Raw genomic sequence first — 19,809 nt, 5'->3', positions numbered from 1 at the left:
CGCGCCCAGGGCAAGACCACGCCTCTATGGAACTGGGGGAATAAGGGGTGGGGGTCTAATCTCGTCGTTGATTGGTTGGCATCTCTGGCCAATCACGCGCAGTGATTGATGGTGCCAATCGTCGTGGTCCACCTCCCCGGGAACTTTGGAGCCACGTTTACAAATGGGAATCAGGTACGTGAGAGGGACAGAACGCGTAGCCAATGAGAACTTGCGGCGCTAATGGGAGGGGTGAAGCCGCTGCCAGGTTTAGGGCGGAAGGAGCGTCTCTGGTTAAGAAGGGGAACGAAAGATGGCGGCGGAAACGCTGCTGTCCAGCCTATTGGGGCTGCTGCTTCTGGGGCTGTTGTTACCTGCAAGTCTGACCGGCGGTGTTGGGAGCTTGAACCTGGAGGAGCTGAGTGAAATGCGTTATGGAATCGAGATCCTGCCATTGCCAGTCTTGGGAGGGCAGGTGAGAAGGCGTGTGAGGGGCGAGGGTCCGAGGTAGAAGAGGAAGGAGGAGAGAAGGTAGAGAAAGGAAGGTAGCTGCGGAGGCTGGGGTGTGTGTGTGGGGGGGAGCCTAAGGGGATCGGGAAGAGTAGGTAGGGCTGTTACAGTGACTCCTGGTGATCGCAGCCTGAGACCCATTCCCTGGGGCCCGGGGCCTGCGGGGAGAGGAGTTCCAGCTGTCAGCCTGCAGGTCGCGGTTCACGGTGCAACACCCAGTCTCCGCCTCCGTGGAGAAGGAGGAGTGCCCCCCAGACCACGGAGGCCTTTTGGCTCCTTCTGTAGCCAGGGTCCGCAGAGGGATCTCGGTGTTTTCTCTAATCGCAGCCTCTCTTTGCGTTGGGGCCCCCAACCTTCCCTTCTTTCCCAGAGCCAAGCTTCGGACGTGGTGATCGTCTCCTCCAAGTACAAACAGCGCTACGAGTGTCGCCTGCCCGCTGGAGCTATCCACTTCCAGCGGGAGAGGGAGGAGGAGACACCTGCGTACCAAGGGCCTGGGATCCCGGAGTTGCTGAGCCCCATGAGAGATGCTCCCTGCCTGCTCAAGGTGAGACGACCTGTGGGGATGGACCAAGGGCTTGGGAACCGGCAGCCGCTCTGACAGCTGCGGTGCCAGCGAGTGGGGGTGGGGCCTGGGGAACCTGTAGGAGCTTAGAAGGCCATTGGAGTGGTCACCTGTGGGCGTGTAACACAGCCAGGAAAGAAGCAGACTCCTGCAACCTCAGACACAGGACGGCTGATTTCAGACTAGGAGGTGTCACTGTGGCACAGGAGGGGCACTTCCTCGGGGAAGCCTACCTTCTGCAGTCAGCCCCTTCTGTCACTTGTCACAGTATCCCACTTTTTTTTTTTTATTATAATGGCACTTTTCGGGAGATGAATATTAACTGAATGAGTTTGTTTATTTTTGGTCTGACTCCCAAGCTCTAGAATGTGGCTCCATGAGATCAACTCGTCTTGTTCATGGCTGCCTTCCGGGTGCTTAGCACAGTGCGAGGAGTGTTAGTTGACTTGCTCTGAGTGCTTCAAGGATAACATGATTCCTTATTTTTATGGAAGGCAAAGGATTAAAAACAAAATCTTGAAAAAAAAAAAAGTGGGAGCCCCCAGGCAGAGAACAGAGTTTGGGGTTCTCGCTCTGTGTCACAGAAGGAAAACAGCTCTTCCTCCTCAGTGAGGGGCTGGAGAATTGAGTGTGGAGGTAGAGGGAGATGAGAAGTAGACAAGAGGTTATGTGTCTTGGCGCCCGGGACTGGTTCCGAGAAGAGACATCTGCACCTGGGCCCACCCATTCTTCGTTTTGTAATTGGCAGACCAAAGACTGGTGGACGTACGAGTTCTGTTATGGACGCCACATCCAGCAGTACCACATGGAAGGTGACTCGCTCGCCCGTTTCCCCCTGTGGTGGAAGGGGACCGCCTCCCCAGCCCTCCTCCTGCCGCCGCCTCTTAGAAGGCAGTAATTCCTTCCCTGTGGCTTCTCTTGCAGATTCAGAGATCAAAGGTGAAGTCCTGTATCTCGGCTACTACCAATCGGCCTTCGACTGGGATGATGAAACAGCCAAGGTGGCGGGAGCGTGGGCCTGGAGGAGAAAGGGCTTTGGGCTGCAGGACGAAAGATCTGGCGAGAAGGGGAGGGTCAGGGTTCACTGACGACTTTCTAGGGCCTTGCTGGCCAGTAGGACCAAGTGCCCTAGGGCCAGGGTTCCCGAGGCCTCAAGGTCCCAGCAGGGGTTCGGTGCTGTCCTTTCTCTTTGCTGTCTTTCTCACACCCTCTCCCTGCGGCCCGATGTCTTCTCCAGGCCTCCAAGCAGCATCGCCTGAAACGCTACCACAGCCAGACCTATGGCAATGGGTCCAAGTGCGACCTCAATGGGAGGCCCCGGGAGGCTGAGGTTCGGGTGAGTCTTAACTCCCTCAGTGACAGCTCCCCTTCTAGAGGAGGAGGGCAGGCTGGCCTGGGACAGTGTGGCGGGGCTCTCCCAGGCCCTAAACCTGAAGGGGAAGCCGCCTGTTTCAGCGCCTGGCTATCCACATGCCCTTCAGGCCAGCAGTTCCCAGATCTTCTCTCTGTGCCCCAACCATGTCCATGCTCCCCCACCTCCCCCACATTTGTCCTTCCTGTCACCTGACTCCTGCTCCACGTTGAGCCCCCTCTCATCATCAACCAGCTCCTCAGTGGGGTCTTGCTGTGCTTGTGGGCCACGTGGGAATGCAGTGGTGAGTGTGTAGCCCCTGCCCTCGTGGGATACGCGGTCTGAATTGCAGAAGTGAATCTGAGATTACGAAGAAGTGAGATGAAGGAAAGGAGTCTAATTCTCTCAGCATGAATAACACAGCCCATTCATTCTAGGCGTCTCTTAAAACTCACCTTTTGAGCCGGCGCCACGGCTCACTAGGCTAATCCTCCGCCTTGCGGCGCCGGCACACCGGGTTCTAGTCCCTGTCAGGGCACCGATCCTGTCCCGGTTGCCCCTCTTCCAGGCCAGCTCTCTGCTGTGGCCAGGGAGTGCAGTGGATGATGGCCCAAGTCCTTGGGCCCTGCACCCCATGGGAGACCAGGAGAAGCACCTGGCTCCTGCCATCGGATCAGCGTGTTGCGCCGGCCGCAGCGCGCCTACCGCGGCGGCCATTGGAGGGTGAACCAACGGCAAAGAAAGACCTTTCTCTCTGTCTCTCTCTCATTGTCCACTCTGCCTGTAAAAAAAAAAAACAACTCACCTTTTGTTTGCAGCCAATGGCCTCTTTTTTTTTTTTTTTTTTTTTTAAGATTTATTTATTTGAAAGTCAGAGTTACACAGAGAGAGAAGCAGAGGCAGAGAGAGAGCGAGTTCTTCCATCACTGGTTCACTCCCCAACTGGCCGCAATGGCCGGAGCTGCACCAGTCCGAAGCCAGAAGCCAGGAGCTTTTTCCAGGTCTCCCACACGGGTGCAGGGGCCCAAGCACTTGAACCATCTTCTACTGCTTTCCCAGGCTGTAACAGGGAGCTGGCTCAGAAGTGGAGCAGCTGGGACTCGAACTGGCATCTATATGGGATGCCGGCACTGCACGTGGTGGCTTTACCCGCTACACCACAGCGCTGGCCCCAACCAATGGCCTCTTAACAAGTGCCCCTCAGCATGCCGACGTGTGGTGGGCAGAGAGCCTCAGGAGATTCTGATGCATTCACAAACACACACACCTGCCACATGCCACCCACCAGCCTTACCTTCCCATAACACAGATTTGCATGTGCAGTGTGTGCTAGTAAGTGTTGACCGCCCAGATCCCTGGGCAGGGTGGGTGTGCTGGGGGAGGAGCCCTGATTTGTAATGCTTGCCAATATCTGTGGTCCAGATACTCCAGTCATGCCCACATCAGGATGCCAGCTGTCTTGCAACATTCCCCCAGATTTATCAGTTGTCTCTTGTGAGCTGATTCGTGAGCTGGCTCCAGTCTGCCACTGTAACCACAGGTCCCTTCTCTCCCAGCGCTGGAAAACCGTCACTGATTTTGCTGTGCTTCAGCACTGACCTGAATAGTAGCAGCAGAGAGGGTGAGAAATAGGCAGGTTCTGTCTCTGTTCTGAAGGTAGAGCCGAGAAGATTTATTGATGTATGGGGACGTGGCAGAGAGGAAAGGGTGACCCCAGAGGTTTCCGTGTGAGCCGTTGGAACCATAGCATCGTCATCTCCTGACGTGTGAAGGAGCAGGTTTGGGGGAGGCAGTTCAGTTGGTTTTTGACATACGCAGGTCAAGGTACCTATCAGACATTCCTGTAGCATGTGCGGTTGGCGTTTAGCTCTGTGGGTCTGGAATTCAGGGCGAGATCTAGGCTGGAGATAAAAATACTCATCGTGTTTCTGCTACACTGGCCGCCTTTTGTCCTTTAAACCAGTGGCTCTCATTGTTCCCTCCCCCAGACCTTTGAAAGTCTGGCTCCTGCCTCGTTCGGGTTACATTCTAAGGGCACTGCCACACAGGGCCACCTCACATACACATGCATGTGCTTCTCCTCCTGAACTGGTGAGTGTGGACAGTGTCTTCTAGTCTTCAGAGTGTGGATCATTGCCTGAAATTACCCTATTTGTTAAAATTCAGTATCTGTTTCTGTCTACCACCGGTAGAATAAGCTCCAGGAAGGTAGGGCCTATGTCTTTCTTGTTTTCTTCGGTATCTTCAGCGCCTGGAATGGTGCCTGGTACCAAGTAGGTGCCCAGAAATTACTCAGTGACTGACTGGAATGAATGACAGCTGGTTCAAATGGCGCCTTTCCTGGCTGACCCAGAGGCTGGTTAGCTGCTTCATACCCATGTGCATGGATTTATTTCGCTTTGAATTCCATTCCTCTGTGGGCTTTCTGAAGTGCCCACAAGTATCCGCATGCATAGGAATGTGCAGTCTTTAAAACATTCCTTCATTGGCTTGAGGTGGAGGTGCAGAGAGAGGGAATTAGAACAGTTAACTATCAAGAGAGAGTTCCCACTTGCTGGTTCACTCTCCAAATGCCCGCAGCAACTGGGACTGGCCCAGGATGAAAACCAGGAGCTGGGGACACAGTCCAGGTCTCTCATGTGGTTGGCAGGGACCTAACTACTTGAGCCACCACCACTGCCTGTTAGTGTCCACTTCAACAGGAAGCCGGGATTGAGCCAGGGCCAGTGACTGGAGCTGGGTCCTCTGATTTGGGATGCACGTTTCTTAACCCAGGCCACACACCTCCCAAGTATAGAACCTTTCATAGCACTGCACTGTACTCTAATTATTTCTTTGAGTGTCTGCCTGGAATATTCCAAGAACGGAGGGCAAAGGCTATATTTCTTAATACTTATTGAATGTATGCCCTATGCCAAGGACTGTAACAGCACGGGGATAAAATGGTGACTGAGAAATGAGTCTTGCTCTCAGGAGACAGGTGTTAACTAGACGGCACAACACGCTGGGTAGATACTGTGACAGGGCCAGCCTTGTGGCACAGAGTTACGCTGCCACTTGTGGTGCCGGCATCTCATATCAGAGTGCCAGACTGAGTCCTGGCTGTGTCGCTTCCTGCTATGCAGCCGGGGAAGGCAGCAGAAGATGGCCCAAATGCTTGGACCCCTGCCACCCATGTGGGTGACCCAGATGGAATTCCTGGATCCTGGTTTTGGTCTGACCCAGACCTGGCCCTTGCAGCCATTAGGGGAGTAAACCAGCAGATGGAAGAGCTCTTACTTTCTCTCTTTCCTTTTTTCCCCTCTCTGTTGCACTGCCTTTCAAATAAACAAACAAATCTTAAAAAAAAAAAAAATACAGTGACTGGTGAAACACAGATCACTGGGGAGCACAAAACAAGGAAACTGAGTGAGTCTGGGGTCAAGGGGAGACCTCTTGGGAAAAGTGACCTGGGAGCTGCTGGTTGGGGGATGAGGAGTTAGTCTAGCAGGTGCAGAAGGGTGGGAGGGGCGGGGGCCTGGCTTCTCCATGGAAGGCGCAGTGAGGAATGCAAGAGGCCTGGAGGCAAGAGGCAACGGCCTGTCCCTTGGATCAGTAGATACTCCAGGGACTGCAGGGCTCACTGGGAGAGGAGGCTGGGCAGTTGTTAGGGGACAGGTCACAGGGCGGGAGGGACTCCAGCTGTGTATGTGGAGCACTTAGGACAATCCAAGAGACAATGTGTAGCCAGTGAATTATGTGAAGAATTATGGACTACTAGGTGAGAAAGAAAGGTGGCCTTGGGATGAAGAAACGTGACATTTTAGAGAGAGATTTAGGGGGACAAACCGGATAGAAGGGGTCGAGAATGCTTTTCCAGGTTTCTGACTTGTGTGACTGCATAGCATGGGCTTGATGAGGGAACGTGGTGAATTTGGCTTTGCACGTGGGCAAAGTCCGCCTCCAAGTGGAAATTGCTAAGGAGGCTGTGGGTCTGTGGCTGCACAGCTCAAGAGAGGATGAGCTGAACCCAGGTGCTGGGAGTCGCCTCACGTCCTTTGTGATTGAAGCCCTGCGTCGTGGTGAAATCACCCGGAAGAGGCACGTGCTCTGTTATTGATGTGCGTTTTGAGATGGAACAGACCAGAGCATGTTTAAATGCTGTTGGGTGGACATGGTACAGAGGAGGAGAAAGGATGATGGGAGAGCAGGTGAGAAGAGGCTTTGGATGGAGTTGGGAACACAGCAAACACTGCACCCTGTGTACAAGTTCCAACCCTAGGAAGGCTCTGGGGTTGGAACTTGCACACAGGGTGGAGTATTTGCTGTGGACTGCGGATTTTGCTGGTAGAAAGATGAGGGCCTTGCCACCTGGTCCCTTCTCATTTTTAGGTCTTACGCCCTGGTGGACCACCCAAGTCGGCCACATGTGTGATTGTAGGCAGGTGTGGTGAAGCCTCGTGAGCTTAGGGAACAAAGGCTAGCTGTCTGGAACGACTTGAATCTGCACTCCTGTCTTTAATCATGTGACATTTCAAACACACCAAAAAATAATGTCCCAGAGGTCCCTAAATCCACGGCCAAGTTAAACAGATGTTCATGGTTTTTTTTTTATTTTTTTGTTTGTTTGTTTGTGTTTTTTTTTGACAGGCAGAGTGGACAGTGAGAGAGAGACAGAGAGAAAGGTCTTCCTTTTGCCGTTGGTTCACCCTCCAATGGCCGCCGCGGTAGGCGCACTGCGGCCGGCGCACCGCGCTGATCCGATGGCAGGAGCCAGGTGCTTCTCCTGGTCTCCCATGGGATGCAGGGCCCAAGGACTTGGGCCATCCTCTACTGCACTCCCTGGCCACAGCAGAGAGCTGGCCTGGAAGAGGGGCAACCGGGACAGGATCGGTGCCCTGACCGGGACTAGAACCCAGTGTGCTGGCGCCGCAAGGCGGAGGATTAGCCTAGTGAGCTGCGGCACCGGCCAGATGTTCATGTTTTAATCTTTTATGAGGGGCCAGTGCCGTGGCTCACTTGGTTAATCCTCCGCCTGTGGCGCCAGCATCCCATATGGGCTCCAGGTTCTAGTCCCGGTTGTTCCTCTTCCACTCCAGCTCTCTGCTGTGGCCCGGGAAGGCAGTGGAGGATGGCCCAAGTGTTTGGGCTCCTGCACCCTCATGGGAGACCAGGAGGAAGCACCTGGCTCCTGGGTTCGGATCGGCGTAGCTCCAGCCGTGGCGGCCATTTGGGGGGTGAACCAACGGTGGGAAGACCTTTCTCTCTCTCTCTCTCTCTCTCAGTCTAACTCTGTCAAAAAAAAAAAAAAATCTTTTATGAACACAACGGTGCCACTGGGAGTCGTCTTGTACCTACAGAGTCTAAGTAGATGCAGTTTCTGGAAGTAGACACGTAGTTTTGATATGTATTGCCAATTCACCCCACTTAGGCAAATTTCTCCTTCCAGCAATGTGCCAGAGCGCCAGTTTCCCTACAGCCATGCCAGCCCTGTATGTTTTTAAACTTTTGGATTTGGGCCAGTCATCAGCGAGGCATCGGATGAAGAATGGTTTCTTAATGTGGCTTTAATTTGCATTTCTCTTAAGATGTGTAATCTTACTCCATTTAGGAGCCTCTTTCTTTTTTTACTGTTCGCTTTCAACCGTCCAAATTCTTTGTTCATTTTCCTGATGGCTTGTTGATCTTTTTCTTCTCAATTTTTAAAGAGCTCTTTATCTATTAGGAAAATCATCCTCCGTCCCTGGCATGAGCTGCAGCTCTTCCTGTAACTCCTGGGGCGGGATGCTCCCCTCACCAGCTTTCTGTCTGTCTGCCTCCCTGATGAGGCGCTTCAACCTCGCATCTCGTTCTGAGCACTGTTCTGGTCGCATCCCTCAGAGTTACAATGTGGTGTTTCTGTTTTCACTCTGATTTCCACTTTGCTTCAGACTTACTTATAATTGTTTATTATATTTCTAAACAAATATTTTGCTTTTGTTGTTTTTATATGATTGCTGCTGATTTCAAAATGTATGCCATTGTGTGAATGATTCTTTTGGTGATCATTGAGACTTCATTCAATGGTGAATTTCTTAAAATAGTATGTTTATGCTTGAAAGCAAAAATGTTCTCTAATTACTCAGTTCAAGACTTGCTCAGATTTTCTAATTTTATGTTGACTAAATCATTATTTTTTAAAAGATTATTTATTTGAAAGGCGGAGTTACAGAGAGAAGGAGAGAGAGAGAGAGAGAAGTCTTCTATCGCTGGCTCACTCACCAAATGGCTGCAATGGCCAGAACCAGGATGATCTGAACCCAGGGGCCAGGAGCTCCATCCAGGTCTTCCACGTGGGTGCAGGGGCCCAAGCACTTGGGCCATCTTCCACCACTTTCCCAGGACATTAGCAGAGAGCTGGATCAGAACTGAAGTAGCAGGGGCCAGCGCTGTGGTGCAGCAGGTTAAAGCCCTGGCCTGAAGTGCTGGCGTCCCATATGGGCTCTGGATCCTGTCCCAGCTGCTCCATTTCTGACTCAGCTCCCTGCTATTGCACCTAGGAAAGCAGCAGAAGATGGCCCAAGTGCTTGGTCCCTGCACCTATGTGGGAGGCCCAGAAGAAGCTCCTGGCTCCTGGCTTTGCATCGGCACAGATCTGGCCATTGTGGCCACCTGGTCAGTGAGCCATGGATGGAAGACCTCTCTCTGTTTCTGTCTCTACCTCTCACTGTAACTCTGTCTTTCAAATAAATAAAATTTTTTAAATTTTTTATTTTTTAAAGATTATTTATTTGAAAGTCAGAATTACACAAAGAGAGGAGAGGCAGAGAGAGAGAGAGACAGAGAGAGAGAAAGAGGTCTTCCATCCAATGGTTCACTCCCCAAATGGCTGCAATGGCTGGAGCTGCACCTATCCAAAGTCAGGAGCCAGGAGCTTCTTCGGGTCTCCCACATGGGTGCAGGGGCCCAAGGACGTGGGCCATCTTCCACTGCTTTCCCAGGCGATAGCAGAGAGCTGGATTGGAAGTGGAGCAGCCAGGTCTTGAACTGCGCCCATATGGGATGCCGGCACTTCAGGCCAGGGTGTTAACCTGCTGCGCCACAGCGCCGGCACCCATATGGGGAGCTGGCGCCGCAAGTTGAGGCTTAACCTGCTATACCACAGCACTGGCCATAATTATGGGCCAGTGATTATTGAAAGAGGTGTGTTGGGGCTGGTGCTGAGGCGCAGTAGGTTAATCTTCCACATGCGGCACCAGCATCCCATATTGGTGTCAGTTCTAGTCCCAGCTGCTCCTCTTCCAGTCCAGCTCTCTACTGTGGCCTGGGAAACCCACATGGGAGACCAGGAAGAAGCACCTGGCTCCCGGCTTCAGATTGGTGCAGTTCTGGCCATTTGCGGAGTGAACCAGCAGACGGAAGACCTTTCTCTCTGTCTCTCCCTCTTATTGTCTATAACTACCTCTCAAATAATAAATAAAATCTTAAAAAAAAAAAAGAGGTCTGTTAAAATTCCCACTGTGATGGTGGATTTCGCAGTATTGTGCATTTCTCCTGCATATGTTTTAAGGCTATATTTAATTTGAAATAAAATAATTTTTAGATTTTCAAAGACTGAACCAAACTTGCCTGCCTGAGGTGGGCCTAAATTGATCAGATATGTTACTCTTGACTGCCCTTTCTGGATCTTGCTGGATTCAATTTGTCAATTTTTTTGAAGGACTTTTGTGTACCTGTTCATGAGAGATATTGACATGTACTTTTTTTTTCTAGTACTATCCTTATAATGTTTTTGCGAACAAGGTTAGCTAGTCTCAAAATGTAAGTTAAAAATGTTCTCACTTTTTTTATACTTGGGAGATTTGAATTAAAAAAATTATTTATTTAATTTTATTGGAAGGTCAGAGAGACCAACACAGAGAGATCTTTCTTCCACTGGTTTATTCCCCAAATAGCCACAACAGCAGGGCTGGGCCAGGCTGAGGCAAGGAGCCCAAAAGTCAGTCCAGGTCTCCCACGGGGGTGGCAGGGACCCAGCAGTTGAGCCATCACCTGCTGTGACGCAGAGGAGCAGGCGCTCTGACAGGGACGCAGGTGTCTCATGTGGCAACTTAATGGCTTTGCCTAATGACTGCACCAGATTTGAATTTTTTATTCCATGAATGTTTGCTAGAATTTACCTGTAAAGTCAAACTCCTGTAGCATCTTTAATTAGGTTTCTTCATTCTCCCTGGGTTGCTTTTGCCTTCACCCTTTGCTACTTGTCAGCCTCACCAGAGGCTCGCTTCTGTCAGCCTTTTCAGGAAACCAACTTTTGATTCTGTTGAGCGTATCTACTGTATTTGTTTTCCATGTTATTAATTTCCACTCGCATCTTTATTTTCCTACCTTCTACTTTTTTGAACTTATTTTGCTGTTCTTTATTCAACTCTTTGAAATGAACTCCTGGTTCATTCATTTTCAGTAATACATCTCATAAAAATTTTCTCTACAAATGCTACTTATGTATCTCACTAGGTTTCTATGGGTATTTTAAATTCCTGATTATTAAACAGATAATTCTGTCCCATAATATAAAACTCAAAAAGTATTAAAAGTATATGATGACAAGTCTTGAGGCCATTCCTGTGGCACAGCAGGTTTAAAAAAAAAAAAATTTTTTTTTTTTTTTTATGTGTAAGGCAGAGTTAGAGAGAGAGAGAGGAATCTTCCATCCATTTGTTCACTCCACAAATGGCCTCAATGGCCAAGAGCTGGGTGGATCTGAAACCAGGAGCCAGGAGCTTTTTCTGGGTCTCCCATATGAGAGCAGGGGCCCAACCACTTGGGCTATCTTCCACTGTTTTCCCAGACTCACTGGCAGAGAGCTGTATCGGAAATGGAGCAGCCAGAACTCAAACCAGTGCCCATATGGGATACCAGCCCTGCAGGCGGTGGCTTTACCTGCTACACCACAGTGCTGACTGTGTTTCCTAGTTATTCTTGTTGATTCTATTCCAAGTGAAATTTTTAAAAATTCCACTTTGGGATGTTTTTATTGCAAATATATAAACAATTGATTCCTGAATATTGAAACTTGTTGAGCTTATTTATTAATTCCAACTCCTATTTTTTTTTTTTTTTTTGACAGGCAGAGTGGACAGTGAGAGAGAGACAGAGAGAAAGGTCTTCCTTTTGCCGTTGGTTCACCCTCCAATGGCCGCCGTGGTAGGCGTGCTGCGGCCAGTGCACCGCACTGATCCGATGGCAGGAGCCAGGTGCTTCTCCTGGTCTCCCATGGGGTGCAGGGCCCAAGCACTTGGGCCATCCTCCACTGCACTCCCTGGCCACAGCAGAGAGCTGGCCTGGAAGAGGGGCAACCAGGACAGGATCGGTGCCCCGACCGGGACTAGAACCCGGTGTGCCGGCGCCGCAAGGCGGAGGATTAGCCTAGTGAGCCGCGGCGCCGGCCTCCAACTCCTATTTTAGTGGATTCTTTAGGATTTTCTATATACAAGATCAGGTCATTTGCAAATAGATTGTTTTACATTTTTCCTTACCAATCTATATGACTTTTACCTTCTTTTCTTGCCTAACTGCCTTGGTTAGACTCTCCTGTACACGTATTGATACTGTGTATTTAATTTATTTTTATGTTAACCCAACCCACACTGCTTGTATAAATTCCATTTGGTTATGGTGTATAATTCTACCTCCTTTTTTTTTAATGATTTATTTATTTTATCTGAAAGGCAGAGTTACAGAGAGGCAGAGAGAGAGAGAGAGAGAGAGAGAGAGAGAGGGGTCTTCCATCTGCTGGTTCACTCCCCAGATGCCTGCAATGGCCAGAGCTGCACTGGTCTGAAGCCAGGAGCCAGGAGTGTCTTCCAAGTCTCCCATGTTGGTACAGGGGTCAAAGGACTTGGGCCATCTTCTGTTGCTTTCCCAGGCCATTAGCAGAGAGCTGGATCAGAAGTGGAGCAGTTGGGACTCGAACCGGCGCCCATATGGGATGAAGGCACTGCAGGTGGCGGCTTTACCCGTTCGCCATAGCACCGGCCCCGGCATAATTGTTCTTATATACTGCTGAGTTTGGTTGACCAGTATTTGTGGAGGGTTTTGGAATCTGAACTCAAAGGAGGTTTTCTTTTCTTGGGATGTCTTTTTGTGCATTTGGTATCAGGCTAATACTGCTGACTTCTAGAATGAATTGGAGAGTGTTGCCTCTCCTGTTTTTTAAATGAGCTTGTGAAGATATTTACTGTTTTAACTGTTGGTAGAATTCACCTGTGAACCCAGCAGCCCAGACTTTTCTGAGCAGGTGATTTTTTAATTACTAGTTCTATCTCTTTCCTTTTTGCTTCAGTTTTGGTAGTTTAGGAATTTATCTGTTTTGTTGAACTTATCTGACATGTTGGCGTATAAATGTTCATAGTATTCCTTTACACTCCTTTTTATTTCTGTAGTGTTGGTAGTAATGTTCCCTCTTTCTTTCCTGATTGCATTAATTTAAGTCTTCTCTGTTGTTTTCTTTGTCAGTCTGGCTAATGCTTTATTCCCTTTGTTGATCTTTTCAAAAGATCAGCTCTTAAGGGCTGGCTATGTGGTACAGCAAGTTGAGCCACTGCCTGCAACATTGGTGTCCCATTTCAGAGTGCCGGGTAGAGCGCTGGCTGCTCCACTTCCAATCCAGCTCCCTGCTAATGTGCCTGGGAAGGCAACAGAAGATAAGCCAAGTGCTTGGGTCCTTGTCCATAGACCGAAGTGGAGTTCCAGGCTCTTTTTTTTTTTTTTTTTTTTTTAAGATTTATTTACTTATTTGAAAGAGTTACAGAGGGAGAGAGAGAGAAGGAAAGACAGAGGGAGAGAGATCTTCCATCCTCTGGCTCACTCCAAATGGCTGCAATGGCCGGAGCTGGGCCGATCCAAAACCAGGAGCCAGAAGTTTCCTCCAGGTCTCCCACACGGGTGCAAGGGCCCAAGGACTTGGGCCATCCTCTGCTGCTTTCCCAGGCACAATAGCAGGGAAATGGATCGGAAGTGAAGCTGCCTGAGTTCGTTTCCCATTTTTACCACTTACCAGTGGCCAGCCTGAACAAGTGCTTTCACTGCACTGGACCTGCGTTCCTCGAGCCACACAGTTGAGACACTTAATCTCTCCCTCCTTGGGTTTTTGTGATAATTAATTACAAAGCCCCATATTTTCCAGACGTGCACAGTGCCTGGCACATAAGCCATGCTTTATGAAACACGCCCGCTCTCAGAGCGCACGCCAGGTGCTGGGGCCCATCACGAGCCCCTCGCCCTTTGTGTCCCGGCAGTTCCTCTGTGATGAGAGTGCAGGCATTTCCGGGGACTACATTGACCGCGTGGACGAGCCCCTGTCCTGCTCTTACGTGCTGACCATTCGGACCCCCCGGCTCTGCCCCCACCCTCTCCTCCGGCCCCCACCCAGTGCTGCTCCACAGGCTATCCTCTGCCACCCTTCCCTGCAGCCCGAAGAGTACCTGGCCTACATGCAGAGGCAAGACGGTGAGCACCCAGAAGAGGAAGAAGAGGAAGGGGACTTATGGGGGGGGGGCAAGTAGACGATAGAGTGGAATCGCCCAGAGGAACTGGTCCCTATGCTGCCCGTGTGCTGTTTGTCCGCAGACTCAAAGCAGGATGAAAATAAAGTCATAGAGGAGGTGCAAGACCTAGAGCCCCAAATGTGGAGTGAGGCCAAGCCTGGGGCGGTACCCCCAAAGAGAGCAGGTAGGATTGGGCTTTACCTTCACTCTCCGTGGTGCCCTGTGCTGGTTGATGGGGCGGGTCAGAACAGTGCCAGGGACCCTTGGGAACAGAGGGGCGTGTTCCCTGTCCTGTTTGCTCCCGTCCTTTCTCCCCTCCTTTCAGATTCCCCCCCGTTCTCTGTACCCCAGGTGCGAACCCAGCCAAGGACGACAGTAAGGAACCTGATTTCTGGAAGATGCTTCATGAGCCAGAGGAGCAGGCCCCCAGAGGGGAAGGGGCAGAGGCGGAGGTGTGAGCCAGCTTCTCAGCCCCCTCCCCTCCGCTGAGGCTGGAGCTGGGCTTTGGGAAGGGGGGTCGCTCAGGCTGAGTTGATGATGAGGTGCTGAGGTGTCCCTGGGGATGCAAGGACATCCCCAGGACCACTGCCTGGAGAGCACGGTGGGCACACACCAGCCTTTGTACTTGACTCTGCTCTTTGCTCCCCGTCAGGAGCAGGACCCGAATCCGGAGGCAGCAGACGTGGCTCCAGGCCCTCCCAGCGGTGAGGCGCACCCTCCTGTCTCCCTTACTTACTGCTTTAGTGTATCTGGAGGCTGGCAGCAGTGTGGGTGCAGGGTGGAGGTGAACCAGGAGGGAGGCCGGGCAGCCAGACCAGCAGCAAATCCACTTTGCCCTCCAGGTAATACCTTTAGGTAGACAACTTCACCTCCATTTCCGTATTCACAAAGTGTGGCTTAGAAAGCCCCACCTTCCAGGCTTGTGGGGAGATTAAATGGGAACAAATCAGTGACCGGAGCAGGGTGCCCAGAAGCGAATAGACAAGCGATGGCCAAGGTTTATGGGAAGGGAAGGACAGGAGCCAGGGAAGAGCTGCTGTGTGCCCCTGAAGCCTGGAGTCCTGGCCAAGAGGCCCCAAAGTGTGCGATGCGCTGGGGAAGGTTCACACCCGGCTTTGCCTGCACGTCCCGGGGCCCAGTGCTCCCTGGAAAGTATGTGTGTGTGGGTGGTGGGGGTGGGGGTGTTTCCCCCTGGCTCCTGCACCACACAGACTTGTGGACACAGGGGCCGGGTCCTTCCTTGACCTTCTCCTTAAAAGTCAAAAGTGAATTTAAGACACAACAAGCCCATGCCTTTCTTTTCATCTCAGATTTTCAGAACAACGTGCAGGTCAAGGTCATTCGGAGTCCTGCCGACTTGATTCGCTTGATAGAGGAGCTGAAAGGTGGAACGAAAAAGGTGTGGGCCCTGCTCAGGGGAGGGGTGGAACCCGCCTCCTGGCTGGGGGCATCTGAAATGCCAGCCCTGACCTGGGCCTGAGTCGGACCCCCTAGAGCCGACTGGTGCCCTTCATGCCCCCCTGGCCCCCCTGCCGCAGCCACCACTGCCTGACCCCTGGACATCTCAGGAAACCCTGACCGCTTCCCCCCTCTTCCTCCCAGGGGAAGCCAAACGCAGCCCAAGAGCAGCCGGACGAGGACATCCCAGAAGCCCCTCAGAGGGAACCGGAGGGGAAGGACAAGGGTGACGCGGACCCTCCGGGTGAGGTGGGGGAGGAGGACGACGGGGACGAGGACGAAGACGAGGATGAGGATGAGCGGCAGCTTCTGGGGGAGTTTGAGAAGGAGCTGGAAGGGATCCTGCTCCCATCCGACCGCGAGCGGCTCCGCGCCGAGGTGAAGGCAGGCATGGAGCGGGAGCTGGACAGCATCATCCAGGAGGTAGGCCTCGCTCCGCCGGCCCCACAGGGTGGCCCAGGCTGGGGGCTGGGGGGCCGCAGGGCGGGTCGGGGACAGGGGTGCCACTCGGTGTTGGACTCTGATGGGCTGTGGCCTGCTGGCCTCAACGCGCCACCCCTGCTGGACGTTCCAGACGGAGAAGGAGCTGGACCCGGATGGGCTGAAGAAGGAGTCGGAGCGCGATCGCGCCATGCTGGCTCTGACGTCCACTCTCAGCAAGCTCATCAAAAGGCTGGAGGAGAAGCAGAGCCCAGAGCTGCTGACGAAGCACAGGAGGAGGAAGGTGGTCGCCAGAAAGCCGCCCCCGTCGCCACAGCCTGCAGGTGAGAGGCCCGCTGGGGAGCCGCCTGCCGCTGCTGGGCCTGGGGCGCCGTGCACCTCCCTCCTGGGGGCACTCAGCCTCTAGCTGCCCTCTGGAACGCTGTTCGCCCTGCTGCCCTCCCGCTCGGTTACCTCCCGTCATCCTTTAGGAAAGCAGTCGGAGAGCGCGTGTGTCTGCTTTTCTGGTTTGCTCCTGTGTGCTCGGTGCCCAGGCCCACGCCGGGCACCTTGTGATCGGCAGGCAGGAATTGAGTGAGTGTGAGACCACGTCCTTGAAGGATGCCCCCCACGCTGCACTCCTCCTCCCGGCCTCCCCTGTGGGCGTGGCCACTGGCCATTCCAGGTGCATCATCCCGGTTTCAGAGCCTCCATCCGCTCCGTGAATACTGAGGTTTCTTTGAAGGATCAGCGTGTGGAGCACCACGCCAGCTTCCCAGCCTGCTTCTTAAACCCACTCTGTTGGTGCAGGTGGCTTGATTTTAGCTTTGGGAAACCCAGTTGTTTCCCTACAGGTGATGGGCAGGATTACTGGGGGGGGGGCGTGGGGAGAAGGAGTTGGAATCGGTGGCCGGAGTTCTGTAGGCTGGCGCAGGGAGGCAGCCCCGGCTCAGCTCCACGTTTAGTGGAATCGAGCCCGCAGGCCCACCGAGGGCCTGGGGAGAGGTCAGACCGCCGCCCCGCACCCTGGAGTCACGGCCCTGCTTTGTCTCCCTGTGTGTGTCGCCCTCTAAGAGGAGGATCCTGAGCACAGAGTCCGGGTCCGGGTCACCAAGCTCCGTCACGGAGGCCCCAATCGGGATCTGACTGTCCTCGAGATGAAACGGGAAAACCCGCAGCTGAAACAGATCGAGGGGCTGGTGAAGGAGCTGCTGGAGAGGGAGGGGCTCACGGCGGAAGGTGGGCCCTGGGGGCGGCGGGCGCGAGCGGCTGCAAGGGCTTGCCCGCGCAAGTGCAGGGGCCGGCGGCAGGGCCCTGCCCAAGGCCCCGTCCGCCCGGCCTCTCACGGCCCGCACCGCTCCTTCCCAGGGAAGATCGAGATCAAAATCGTCCGGCCGGGGGCTGACGGCGCCGAGGAGGACGCGCGCTGGCTGAGCGACGAGGACACGAAAAACCTCAAGGAGATTTTCTTCAACATCTTGGTGAGGGGCGTCCTCCCCGCCGAGTCCTGAGTCCTGGCCTTCACACACACACACACAACACACACACACACACCACACCACAACACACACACCACAACACACACACCACACACACCACCGCCACCACACACAAGCACACCACGCCACACATACACACACACATACCCACACACCACACACAAGCACACGACACCACACACACACATGCACACACACAACACACCCCGACCATTACACCACACATACACACACATACACACACACCACACACACACCCTCCACACACAGACACACACACCATACACATACACACACATATACACACACACCACACCACACACACACAAGCACACCATGACACACACACACACCACACACAACACCACCACTACACACAAGCACACCACGCCACTCATACACACACATACACACACACCACACACACACCACACACACACACAAGCACACCACGCCACACACACCACACACACCACCACCACTACACACAAGCACACCACGCCACTCATATACACACATACACACACATACCACACATACACACACAAGCATACCACGCCACATACACACACACCACCACCACCACTACACACAAGCACTCCACCCCACACATACACACACACACACCACCACACCACACATACACACACCACACCACATACACACACATACACACACCACACACACACCACCACCACACCACACATACACACACCACACACACATACACACATACCACACACAAGCACACCACACCACACACACACACACCACACACCCTGACCACTACACCACACATACACACACATACACACACACCACACCACACACACACCCTCCACACACACAGACACACATACCACACACACACACAACATACACACCACACACACACACCACACACCACAACACACACACACCATACACAACACACACATACCACACCACCACCACACCACACATACACATACACATACACACACCACACCACACACACATACACATACATACCGCACACACACACACACCCTCCACACACCACACACACACACCACAACACACACATAACACACACACCACACCACACACACACACCATACACACCACACCACACTTACACACACCACACATACACCACCACCACACCACACATACACACACACCACACCACACACACACACCATACACACCACACCACACTTACACACACCACACACACCCTGCAGCGCTGTGGACAGCGTGGTCCTGCTGCCCAGGCGGGTGGCAGCCTCGCCCCACGCATGGCTCCCGGCCTCTGCCGCAGGGCCAGCCAGGACTCCGGAGTGTCCCCGGCGCCGCCCTCCCAGGTGCTCACCCAGCCCTCCCGCAGGTGCAGGGAGCAGAAGAGGCGCACAAAGAGCGGCAGCGGCAGAAGGAGCTGGAGAGCAACTACCGCCGGGTGTGGGGCTCCCGAGGCGGCGAGGGCACCGGGGACCTGGATGAGTTCGACTTCTGAGACCGCCCCGCAAGGCCCCCTGGGAATCTGGAGCCTTCCCCTACCCCTGGAGCCCCTGAGGGCACAGCAGCAGAGGGCGCCGAGCTGTGGACTTTGTGGGCCCCAGCTCGGGGCGCGGAGGGCTGTGGGCTAGGTGCTGCCCGTGGTCTTTGCCCTCCCAGACTTTCCCGGCATCCCCTTCCTGTCCTTGGCCCTCCCGGGTATGGGCCCTGAACTGCAGGGAGAGCGAGCGCAGTGGGCTCAACAGGCCCCTGCCCCGCTGCCGACGGGGTTACTGTTCCCCCTTCCCCTGGGGGGCCTCAGGAGGCCCCTTCCCCTTTCCCAGCCACACGGCCCTTCCCGCCGGCCCTTCCGAGGTGGGGAACCTTCACTTCTGTCGCCCCGAAAGCGGAGAATGCTGCCCGTCTCCCCTGACACAATCCCAGCCAAGAAAAGGGTGGGCGCAGAACCACCATGTTTTTTTGAACAATCAGGTTTCTAAATAAAGAACTGGACCATCAGCCCATCCAAGCAGGGTGTTTTGGGTGGAGGGGAGGTAAGGCAGGGACTCAGGTGGGGAGACGGCGCGCTGATGATCCCAGGGTGCAGGGCGCCATTGTTCTCTGCAGCTGGCCCTTGCTCCACACCTCCCGGGTGCTATCAGCAGGGACTGCGGTGTTGCAGAAGGGGCCAGGACGGTCCAGCAAAGCCGACTGGCCCGGCAAGGACCGGAACACTCCCTGCCCGGCTCTCCCGTCGTGCCTTCCCTTCGTCGGCACCAGTTCCCTCCTTCACACCCTATCCAAAGGTGCCACAGCCCACCCACTGGGGGCATCCCCCTGCAGAGGCGCTCCTCCTGCACCCCCACGCCCCGCACCCAAAGGGCACGGGCTTTCTGCTCACAAGATAGAAGGGTCAGGGGACACGGGCCCCAGGCTCCAGGAGTGCAGAGAAGGTCCAGCGCTGTTGACGGATGTGCGTGGGGCTGGCCTGGCCCTCCAGGGCCTAAACCGTACTATCTTGAGATGTAAACGGGCAAACGCCTG

At 53.6% G+C, this 19,809-nt stretch overlaps 1 protein-coding gene across 5 annotated transcripts; it reads left to right on the top strand.

Moving 5' to 3' along the window:
* The first annotated feature begins 256 nt into the window (after window positions 1-256).
* On the top strand, window positions 257-19,284 carry OS9 (OS9 endoplasmic reticulum lectin). 5 transcript variants are annotated; one of them, XM_062203341.1, is made up of 15 exons: window positions 257-454; window positions 860-1,036; window positions 1,803-1,866; window positions 1,979-2,055; window positions 2,292-2,390; window positions 13,664-13,874; window positions 13,995-14,096; window positions 14,264-14,364; window positions 14,565-14,616; window positions 15,223-15,311; window positions 15,515-15,793; window positions 15,945-16,134; window positions 16,865-17,029; window positions 17,159-17,271; window positions 18,665-19,284. In XM_062203341.1, the coding sequence occupies exons 1-15, from the start codon at window positions 293-295 to the stop codon at window positions 18,782-18,784; spliced, it is 2,001 nt and encodes a 666-aa protein (XP_062059325.1). In that variant the 5' UTR covers window positions 257-292; the 3' UTR covers window positions 18,785-19,284. The 5 variants fall into 5 exon arrangements, with proteins under 5 accessions (XP_062059325.1, XP_062059324.1, XP_062059323.1 ...); XM_062203340.1 differs by having other exon boundaries at window positions 18,659-19,284; XM_062203339.1 differs by having other exon boundaries at window positions 18,593-19,284.
* The last annotated feature ends 525 nt before the right edge of the window (window positions 19,285-19,809 follow it).

Source organism: Lepus europaeus, chromosome 10 (assembly GCF_033115175.1).
Source record: "Lepus europaeus isolate LE1 chromosome 10, mLepTim1.pri, whole genome shotgun sequence".
Lineage (NCBI taxonomy): Eukaryota > Metazoa > Chordata > Mammalia > Lagomorpha > Leporidae > Lepus > Lepus europaeus.
This window is presented reverse-complemented; position numbering and strand designations above follow the sequence as displayed.